General features: G+C 35.9%; 1 protein-coding gene across 6 annotated transcripts in view; it reads right to left on the minus strand.

The window, feature by feature from the left end:
• Positions 1-8451, minus strand: part of dip2bb (disco-interacting protein 2 homolog Bb) — a 32837-nt gene extending 24386 nt beyond the window's left edge. For 3 of the 6 annotated variants that reach the window (XM_042726187.1, XM_042726185.1, XM_042726183.1), the window contains exon 1: positions 8158-8449. In XM_042726187.1, coding sequence (XP_042582121.1) covers positions 8158-8242 — 85 coding nt within the window. In that variant the 5' untranslated portion in view covers positions 8243-8449. Of the gene's footprint in view, positions 1-8157 lie in introns of all 6 variants that reach the window. The other 3 variants (XM_042726184.1, XM_042726186.1, XM_042726188.1) reach the window with 2 other exon arrangements.
• Positions 8452-12170: the final 3719 nt, after the last annotated feature.

Consider the following 12170-nt stretch of genomic DNA (forward strand, 5'->3'; position numbering starts at 1 on the left):
GAATGATGATGATTAGAAGCGAGTGACAACAGACTGAGGCAGAAATCTACATTAAGCCTTGACACACATGACATGACCTAAAGTTAGACATCAACACACACTGTCAGTCAATGAATCAGTAACCTGTAACATCCCACCTCAGATTCTCACTTGCACAAATTATAGACCTTACAAATCATAGGAATTTGGAATTGTATTACTGTCTTTCAGTCTAATACAGTAAAATTACCCATTCTAAACCATATAACCTGCAATCTAATGTCTGAGCAATATTCTTAACCTGTAATCCAGACATTATGCCTGAAATCTAACCTTAATTTCAAAATTAACTCTTTTAAATTTACATTCCTAAACTGTAATTCAAAATATACTAACCTGTCCTAACCTTTTTTTTTAACTAGTATCAATGCAACAAATCTCTGCACTCTATAATAATAATAATAATAATAATTATAATAATAATAATAATTCCTTACATTTATATAGCACTTTCCTGGCCACTCAAAACGCTTTACATAGAAGGGAGTAATCTCCTCAACCACCACCAGCGTGCAGCATCCACCTGGATAATCCAATATTTATCATAAAAATCTAATCCAAATACTTTTCTAATATGGATCCTTAGTCTGAATTGAGCTGATTTGCAAGCAATTATGGGAAAAGGTGACCTTTTTCAGTACAGCACTTTTTTTCGTGGCTCTGGCATTTTCCATGATTTAGTTTATGCATACATAAACATCTACTGGCATGCGTGCATACACACATACAAACACGTGGGGAGAGAGAAAGGAGAGAAAGGAGGTGAGGGAGGGCTGCACTCTTTTAAGAGATAAAGCTACATGAGCGTTTCAGTTTGACTGCATTAGCAAAACAGAAATGATTAGAGACAATCTTAAAAAAGTTCCTCTGGCAACCGACAAAATTTAAAATGGACATTTTACATGTATATTCATATTAACAGAGAGATTAAATGGAATAATAATGGCTTTAGCAAATAAATAAACATATTACCATTCAAATATTTGTGGTCACTAAGATTTTACGCTTTTGAAAGAAGTCTCTTTTGCTCAGCAAGGTTGCATTTATTTGCTTAAAAATACAGTAAAATTGTAACTTTGTAAAATATTAATAATTTATAATTGTACAATTTAAAATAACTATTTTCTATTTTAATATATTTTAAAATGTGTTTTATTCCTGTGATGCAAATTCTTGATGCTGCAGAAAAAGAAAAAAAAAACTTGTTGGTATAAATGGTTTCACATTATGCATTTTCTGTAAAGGTAATTACAATAGAGACAGAACCATCTAATCCCTCAGTGGCTTTCTGTACGACAGACATGCACACCAGCTGCTCGGACTGTGGGAAAGTTGGATCTGGAGCAGGAATACGTGTGTCTCACTGACTACAGTGTGTGTATGAGGGAAAGAGAGAGATGGACAAACATCTTTTTTTAATTGACTGTGAGAGAACTTGTCTTGTTCTTTAGAAAAACATTAACTTTCCCTGAATACAATGTTTTCAGATACTCATATCCACCCTCCCTCCGGTGTGCTGCATCACTGGCCCTGAAACACTATGACACAACAGAGTGCTCACAATGACTTTCACTCAAGACATAATACAGCTATCTCTCCATTGTGTCCCTACACACACACACACACACACACAGCCTTAGATACCCACCACCAGATGGTGATTCACCATTCAGCAACTGCTAACACTGTATCACACTGTACTGAAGTTGAATTTCATTGCCCTCCTTCACTGTTCTTTTGTCCACACCAACAGTCTGTCTTTCCTCACACACACACACACACACACACACACACACACACACACACACACACACACACACACACACACACACACACACACACACATTTCCTTTCCCTCTGGATGATGTCATGTTCTCCAGTACTAAATCTTCTAGCCTACATGGTTTCCTGTTCTGCTGAGAATATAAAAACAGACTGTGAGAGACAGGGAGAAACACAGACAGACAGAGAGTGACAGTGAAAAAGACACAACAGGGAGTTCAATTCATTCTTATCTGTTCTTGGCTCTTCCTGTATCATGCAGCCAGATCCACAAACCAGCTATGGAAACCTGCTCATGGAAACAGTAAAGTCAGGGTTACCAGGGTGTGTGCATGCAGGTGACAACATGACTCAAATTACCATGTTACACACCCGGGAACATGCCTTGTCAGGTGTAACCTTCCTAATTCACTTTGTAACACAGTATATATGGGGATGATCTGACCTATGTTTACAGTGTGCTCAACTGTGTGCAACTGCAAGTGTAAATGTTGTCAAACTTTATCATGAAGAGGTGTCCAGATCACCCAAAATCAAAATAAAATAAAGTTTAAAACCCTAAAAGCTTGCAGGACCCATATATTTTTTTCTTTTATTTTATTTATTTTATCTCAATCTCAAATATGTATTTTATATAAAAAACAGTTTTTATTATTACATTTGTTGTACTGCATCTAACAGTAAAAATGTGATTATAAAAAAGAATTTTAGAATTGAGAATAGTAATTAAAAAAATATGAAAAACAATAATTAGGGGGTGATTGCTGAATTGTACTGAAAATAAATGTCTCACCAAAAAAAAAAGGTACTGAACCAACCCCCACTATATCATAACACTTGTGCCAGCTAGCGACCACCCAACAACAAGCCAAAAACCACTCAACACTTTTACACAATCTGTAAAGTCAGCGCGTCACTGCAGCTGCCGTTAGAAGTCCCGGTTGCTATAGAAACATTCAGCATTCTGAGATGTGCGTTTAGGACGGCGCATGCGCACTGGCTGATCTAGCCTGAAAAATAAGCTTTTATAACACTATTTGAGCAAAATAAACAACATTTATGACAAAGTTTTTGTCAGATTTCATTGGTGATTTCAAATATAAAATTTAATCGTAAGCTTAGTGAACAGTTTGGAGAATTTGATGTTTGCCCAAGATTCAAGATTTTTATTTGTCACATACATGATTATATAGAGCATATATAACCAGCAGTGAAATGTGAGTATGTGTTAAAAGAGAAAGCAAAAGTAAGTAAAAAATTAAATAAAAACACAATCTAAGCGGAGCGACCTGGACGGCGTCCGAACTCGGCGGCGCCATCTTACCCATTCAAAGTGATAGATGTGGCACAAGATACATGGACACACACAGTAACAAAACAAAAGCCTACTCAGATGAGAAATTATGTGCATGTTTGGAGAGATCATTTTAGCCACAATAAAAGTATTTAAAATTGCTGAGTGCATTTAAGGCCACAAATTTTTAAAACATTTTTATGCATTTACACAGCAGAGAAACAGAACTGCAATATACAAATTAATTACGAATACCATTTTCAGTCACATGCTGTTTAGTTAAACATTATCTATGGAGGTCTGTTTCCACCACTGAGTAAAAAATAAAAATAAAAAGAGGAAATTGTGATTTTTTTTATCTCACAACCTCTATTTTTTTTCTCAGAATTTCGTGATTTAAACTTGCAATTGTAAAAAAAAATTCAGAATTGTGAGCTGACTTTATTCCTCAGAGTTGGAAATCATAACTCACAATTGCAAGTTTTATATCTCACAATTCTGAAAAATAAGTTAAAATTGCGGGATATGAACATGCAATTGTGTGAAAAAAGTCATAATTGCACAATAGTTTTTTTTTTTTTTTAAGTTTATATCTCGCAATTCTGAAAAAAAAGTGGTGGAAACAAGCTTCCATAGTTACCTGAGTATAATGTGTTATGAGAGAAACATCTCCAACTGGCAGTTTGGAAAAACTCTGCTCCCTGACAGAATAGTGTATGCTAGTCTGCTAGAAGTAAAGTTGCATCTCTTCTTTTTCAAGCCTGATGTCCATCACAGACCGGTGAATAATTCAGTTACAGAGGAACCCATATTGCAAGCATTGCAAAAGATATTAACTATTAAAATGTCCTGTGTGACTTGCACTTGAGAGCAAGCTAGCTAGAGAAACCAGGAGAGATTTTTTTTAAAGGAGACAACAAACATGGTGGGTCAGAGGAGAAAACAGAGAAGAGATAGTGGGAGAGACAGCGCAACATGTCAGAAAGCATGCTGTGAATCATGGGTAAATTAGTGTATTTGCTTCCCAATGCTCTGTGACCTAGATTAGAGTAATCTCTCTCTCTTTCTGTTTTGTCCCTAGGTCTCTCTCTCCCACTCTATCTCGTTCTCTTTTTTTCTTTACAACTCAAAAAGCCTGCCTGTCCTCCTACAGTCACTGTGGGCGCTTCAGCTACTGAGGTTACCTGAACAGATGCACACAATCAGACATTGTACAGCTGGTCCGAGCCTCTTTAGTTTAAGTATATGCTGACCAGCTATGGAAGAGGATTTCCACACACACACACACACACACACACACACACACATAGCTCATTTGATCAGCTTAAGTGCGTAAAAGCGTCTGAGTATGTGCTGGGAATTCAAGCAGAGATCACGACTGCTCAGCCCTGATGCTTTCAATGGTGCTCATTGTGTGCGAGTGTGTCACAACCTCCTATCTCCATCCCTCTTCCTCCGTCATGAAGACACACACAAACAGAAACAAACTATTTCATTCACAACACACGTTCACTACAAATAATGAATACATGATGATGGTGTGTCTCTCATCTTCTATCTTGTTACTGTAAACAAATACATGCACCCAAGTAATTACTTTAACGCTATATAAATATATACTTAGTAAATATGTTATGACTTATTTTTTTATAAAATGTGTGGGAAATTTTGCAATTCCTGGCTACATTCATTTAAATGTATACATATTTTATGTATATGTAAGAATATTTTTAAATGAAATATTAAGCCTATTTGTATAATTAAAAGGACTCGACAATAAGAATGATTTGTCTGCTGGCCCAGTAGAAATTTAGCAACAAATTTTAGCAACAAATTTTAAATGTATGCATATTATATACAAGGAGATTTTGTATTTAATATTAAGCCTATTTATATAATTTACAGAGTTCAACATTAAGGATTTTTTTCTACTGGCACAGGGAATGTGTAGCAATTTTTGGCTACATATTTATAAATGTTACTGTATATGTAAGTATATTTTTATTTAAATTTTAACCTAGTATTTGTATAATTTACAGGTCTTGACAAAAATAATATTTAGCCTGCTGGCCCATGAAGAGAAATGTTTCTTAAATGATTTTTAATTGTGTACATATTGTTTGCAAGGGTATTTTTATTTATTATTATTTTATTTTAAGGACTTTTTTATCATATGTATATAAGGATCTTTTTATTACAATTTAAAACTATTTGTATAATTTACAGGGCTCCATAATAATAACCATGTTTTTTTTCCTTGTTATTGAATATCTTTTAAATATGTCACTTTACAGAAGTAAAATAAGAAATAAATGCACAGCCCTAGAGAGGGAGAATTATACTGTATAAGAGAAAATTATACTGTATAAATCAATCATTCATACCATCCTTAGCCACATGTGGGGTGCAATGTCCAAAAACATGCCATTAGCATGGTAACATATCCAATTCCATCATATTTTACAGTACTATTTTGATAGTGACAACTGTTACTATTCATACAAATGTGTTAATATTGTCATAACACATTATTCTGCTATTAAAACAATAAAAGGCCTACATTATCTCAGCAGTCTAGAAATAACAGCAGCTCTAACAAAACCAGCTCTAGAACCAAAACAAAAATCATGGAAGCAGGGTTTAAGCAGTGAGCTGGAAGCAGCCATACTCCCACTGGTCCTTCAAAGACTGAAAGAGTCTTTCATTGTGACCTTTTCTTTGTGCTGTCATCTATACAGGCATTAGTGCAAAGGAAAGACGATATGGGTGTGATGCTTAACATATGCTCATATTCATGACAAACATTACTCTAAAGCAAGCCGCGCTACTAGTCAGTTTTGACTGTATTTTTAAGGCTGCAGTAGGCATCGCCTGTCTAAGACCCAAAATGTGAGGACTGTAGGTGGGGACTGTGAATCATGCCAGGACTGTATCGTGGGCTTTGAGAAACAGATATAAATAAACACATATAGGCTATATAATGCATACTTCAGGAAGCCAACCTCTGGGAAATTAAAAACACATAAAAGACCGAAACAGATAAGCATGTGTGTTTGCAAAACTGCACCAGCAAGGACACAAGATGATGAACGCAACTGTCATAAAATCCAAAAACACATGACAATAGTAAGTGAAGCCAAAAGCAAACTAGCCCATCATTTGTAATCTGCCTCCAGGTGCTCTCTTGATTTGCTGTGTGGGAGACATACTGAGAATGAGTGCAGGCTGAGCTGATGGCAGATCAGCTGTTATTTCAAACGATTCTCTGGTGCAGAGATAAATGAGAATCTCTTCTGTAATGCTGTTTAAGATATTGTTTTGCTCTTCTGAATCTTTCATACACCACTGCTGAAAGGCTTATATAACACATAAGGATGACTAAACACACATGCAAACAAACAGAGCCCCTTCTGCAATGAATCACAATGACAATAACGGCAAATTAGTTGTAAACAACCACACACACATATCTGTGTTATAATTCTACAGTGTATTTCTGATCAACTGAGGTCTAGACTCATCGTTCATACTGAAGACCATTTAAAATGCTTAACAAAGAGTAATAGCTTGTTATGTGAATTTTATACATGTGCATATAGCCTATATGTTATGTGCATGATATTAAAGCTATATATTCAAAGGCCCTGAAAAAGTTTCACATGTGACACCGGTCCACTCCATGCCAAGATCCATTGTCTGAATGAGTGATTTACATGTTTTGAGGCAAGCCATTTTAACATTTATTCCATAGAACTAATACTTAATGTATAAAGGCAATTCAATAGTGCCTAGCATTTTCTTCAAATTTGCAGTTAACTGTTCTTTAGATACTAGCAATTACTGGATAGTAAATTTCTAATTTTGCAAATTTTAGTGCTTGCAAATATTTAATATTGGTCTGTAGTTGGGATATTGAGAGTTCATTTCTGTTTAATGGTCTGTATTTATTTCATAAATATATATATTTATAAATAATAAATATAAATAATAATTTATATTTTAAATAATTTAATACAATGAATAAGACCTAATACTTAATAGTACTGCTGAAAATGGGAAAAGTATATACTGATATGTGATTAGACTACATTAACATTACATTATAACTATTTATTATCATCTAAATGACAGACATTTGTGGAATTCAATGGAAAAAATAGCAAAGGAATAAGTAATATCTAATGCAAGTACTAGAGAAATTAAAAAATACTAGTCATTATTGGATTACTTACAAGTAATAAGTAAAAACAAGTACCAGTAAGGACATTTTAAAAGGGTACCTTTTCATTCTAAGGAATCAATGTTAAAACGGCTTGCCATACATGACCTCTCATTGAATCTTATATGGGTGTTGATTATTTATGCAGGAAAAAATCATTTACGTCTATTAATAGCGCTGTCAATGTGTCAAGCAGTACACTCATTAATAAACCCTCAAGCCATAGGATAAATTTTAGTTTGCCCATTATTTTTTACCCATAAAGAGAGTACCCTTTATAATAACAGCCATATATAGTGTAATTTTACAAAAGCTTTTGTGTTGTAAACGGTATTACATATTTTTTATATTTTTTTCCCATTATCAGATTAAGTAAAGACTAAATATACAACTAACACTGAATACTACTTTGTTGATGGAGTCAGTTTGAAGTATGAAGAGACACATATGCAGAATAACCGTGGCCTGTAAATAATCACATAACTACGTCCTGCGCGCTTCACAGACTCGTTGTTTTTGTTTTGTGCAATGTAACAGTAAATAAGGAAACATATTAGAGTAATGTCAGGACAATTAAAGAGCTAAACAAAGCGGAACAGACGTTTAAAATGCGGATAAATGCGACGCCGAACTAGTGAGATGCAGAAAAAGAGGTCAGTATGTTTCCGCGAGCGGCGGCGACATTGAAGCATCATCATCACGGAACCTGTGTGTGGATGCTCTTACTGAGGATGCAAGACTGGGCCTGTCAATTCAGTACATATCCATATAAATGCACGCGCTGAAACAATGAAGGAAGAGCCGTTGTTGTTTAAAGGCTTACCCTCCGACAGCTCCAGGTCCAGCTCAGCGAGCTGCTCCCGGACCTCTTGGGGGAGAGCGGACACATCCACACCGCGCTCCGCCATTATGGCCCGAAACCGGGGAAGAAGAACGGCGCAGAACGATTTACCGACAACAAAAATGCCCGTGTCCTCCTCACAGGGAAAAACAAATGGTATTAGACAGCAGCCCAAGCTCCATCATCTCCGCCATGCCGAGAGAGAAATCCCAGCCGATGGGAAGAGTCACATGACCAGTGCTCGGGATGAGAAGTCTGAGCCTGTGAGACCGTGCTCTGAAGCCGCGGCGATTTTGCTCCCTCTGGTGTGGTGAGAGAGAATCTTTATCTAATGCAGTATCTTGGATTCAAACACTTAAATTGTTAAAGTAGTTTTTCCCCAAAATGTATAATCCTGTCGTTATTTACTCACCGTTATATCTTTCTAAATTCATATGTAGTTTTTTTCGTGAAACACAAAAGGAGACGTTTTGAAGAAACTTCAAGCAACTATTTTCCTTACAACACACTAAGTCTGTCAAAAAGATGAAAAAACACTGTATAGAGATTTTGCAAACAAGTGGGTGAATTTTGGGTTGATTATTCTTTCGATGTGATTTATACAAGCAGGGCATTAGGTCTATTACAGTTTTTTTTGTTTTTGTTTTTTTGTTTTTTGTTGTAGTAATAGTATAGTATAGTAAAGGTACTTATTAACCAATTAGCAGTTTCTTACAGTTACAATTGTACAATACTTTCCTGTAAAATTAGGTTACATTTTTAAAAATATATTTTTTAATCCAAGGAACATGTCCTACTTGTGTACATATCATTGTAAATATTTTTTTATACAAAGGCAATATACAAGGTTTGTATTGTTTATAATATATTACTCACACTGATAAACAACACAATGCATATGCACCTCATTCAAGCTAATCCATATACACAGAGCAGTTACGCATACAAATCCCACCGTACCACCTCTATATACACAGAGGAACAGAACACCTTCAAAACAAGATGATAAATATTGCAGAAAACCAGCTCCATGCATCTCATTGAATGTACAAGAGGCTAGAGTTCCAACGATGTTTAATTATAACATATCTTAAGGACTGTTTCAGTTAGTCAATATCATACAGTAAGCAATGTTTGTACGCCGACACTCATTTCATATTTACAGCTCTAGTTTAGGGGCTTCACTTACACACTACACAATTTGGGATCTGTGAGTTATACACACTGTGGAAAGCAGTACGTTCTACATCCAAACAGGATAAATCCAGGTTCAAGGAAGGTCAGTGACAGAAACTGATATGGCAGATTGGATCATGTAAAAAAAAAAAAAAAAAAAAAAAAAAAAACCTTGATAAAATAAACATCACATAATCAAAAAACAATAAAAGAAAAATTAAAGCTGCAAGCAGCGATGAACGGGCCCTCGCACCCGGGCTCACCACCACCGGGTGGCTTTTGTAAAACAGCGAACGGCAAGATATATGCGTTTTATGTGGTAAATATAAGAGAAATATGTCAAAGTCATTTATATGTGCCAATCTTCCAGCTGCCAGCTGGTGGCGCTATGACTATAACTGGATTTCGGCATGTATATTTCTTCAGTCCAGCACTTTTATCATGCATATGAAATTTAGTGCAGATTGAACATGGAATGTTTGAGGTTAGTATAAGGCATGAGGTGTCCTATTGACAACAGGTGGCACTATGATTACAACTGAATATTGGCCTTTAGATATCTTCAGGCCATGACTCTTTCCAAATATTTGAAGTTTGGTGCAGATTGGACATTGCATGTTTAAGTTAGTGCAAAACAAGCCATTTCCTGTTGCCAGCAGGTGGCGCTATGATTATAGTGGAATAATGACCTTCAGATGTGTTCAGGCCAAGACTCTTTTCGAACATGTGAAGTTTGGGGAAGATCGGACGTCTTATGCCTGAGTTACAACAACTTCTATTCCCATGGTGAGACATCAAACTTTGTCATGGCGCCATGGCCACACCCTTTAATGAAACCTCAAGATGTTCACAATTTAACATCGCAAAGGCCTTTAGATTAGACTGACCAAAAAAAATTATAAAATGTCATAAAATATCTAGGAGTAGTTTGTTACTGCGCGTAAAACATGTCACTTCCTGTTGCCAGCAGGTGGCGCTATAGCGATATCTGAATATTGGCATGTAGATATATTCAGGTCAGGAGTCTTCTCAAAAATGTGAAGTTTGGGGCAGATTGGACATTGTATGTCTGAGTTATAGCAACTTCCTTTCTCATGGCGAAACATCAAAATTTGTAAGGCCGCCACAGACACGCCCTTAAATGAAACCTCAAGATCTTCACAATTTAACATCACAAAGGCCTTTAGATTACACAGACAAAGTTTGGTGTTGATCTGAATAAATCTCTAGGAGGAGTTCGTTAAAGTACAACCCCTGAAAATGGCAAAAACGACACAAATTTTGCAGAGAAAAATTCAAAATAACTGACTTCCTGTTGGGATTCGAATTTCGTACCAAGAGACATTTTTGTAGGTATTGCTGTGTTACATGTGTGTACCGATTTTTGTACATGTACGTGAAATGTAGCTCGAGGCGCACTCCGTTGAAAATGTATAGGTGGCGCTATCGAGGCATTTTGCCACACCCAATGGAATATTGGCCATCAGATGTGTTCAGGCCAGGACTCTTATCGAACATGTGAAGTTTGGGCAAGATCGGACATTTTATGCCTGAGTTACAATAACTTTTATTCCCATGGCGAGACATCGAACTTTGTGACAGCGCCATGGACACGCCCTTTAACGAAAACTCAAGATCTTCACAATTTAACATCACACAGGCCTTTAGAATAGAGTGACTGAAAAAAAAAATTTATGTCATAAAATTTCTCGGGGTAGTTTGTTACAGTGTAAAATATGTCACTTCCTGTTGCCAGTAGGTGGCGCTATGACTATAACTGAATATGGGCATATCAATCTGTTCAGGTCAGGAGTCTTATCAAACATATGAAGTTTGTGGGCAGATTGGACATTGTATGTCTGACTTATAGCAACTTCATTTTTCATGGCGAATCATCGAAATTCGTCAGGCCGCCACGGACACGCCCTTCAACGAAAACTCAAGATCTTCGCAATTTAACATCGCAAAGGACTTTAGATTAGGCATACCAAATTTGGTTTTGATCTGAAAAAATCTCTAGGAGGAGTTCGTTAAAATACAAGGCATGCAAATGACAAAAATGATGCAAAATTTGCTCATAAAATAAAAATAACCGACTTCCTATTGGGTTTTGGATATTGCTCCAAGAGTCTTTTTTGTAGGTACTGATGCTTTACATATGTGTGCCAATTTTGGTGCATGTACGTAAAACACACAGCTCGAGGGCTGTTGATTTGTTTACGATAGGTGGCGCTGCCGAGCCATTTTGCCACACCCTCTTCTGAAACCTATATCAGACGTAAATTTTCACCAGGTCTGACGCGTGTGCAAAGTTTCAGGACTTTTCGAGCATGTTTAGGCCCTCAAAAATGCGATTCATTTTGGAGAAGAAGAAGAAGAAGAAGAAGAAGAAGAAGAAGAAATAAGAAGAATAATAATAATAATAATAATAAACAAAGCAGATACAAGAGGGTCCTCACACCATCGGTGCTCGGGCCCTAAATATGATGCCATTGTCCAACACCTATCAAAGCCAATTTCTTCTACATATGAAAAAGTATGCTTTGGTAAATCAAAATTATGAGATAAAAAGTCATAATGACATTAAAATGTATGTTTATGAGACAAAAAGTCAAAATTACAGTAATTTTTACATCATTCAAAAACTACTTTTTTTCCTAAGTTACAATTTTGTCATAATGGCCTTTTATGCATTAATTTTGGCTTTGTATCTTATGACTGTATCTCATATAGGTATGATTTATCACTGCATGATTTTTTTTCTTATTTGGGAGAAATGAGTTTCTATAAACAAACAAACAAAAAAAAACATTCAAAGC

The sequence above is a fragment of the Cyprinus carpio genome, chromosome B6, assembly GCF_018340385.1.
Source record: "Cyprinus carpio isolate SPL01 chromosome B6, ASM1834038v1, whole genome shotgun sequence".
Classification (NCBI taxonomy): domain Eukaryota; kingdom Metazoa; phylum Chordata; class Actinopteri; order Cypriniformes; family Cyprinidae; genus Cyprinus; species Cyprinus carpio.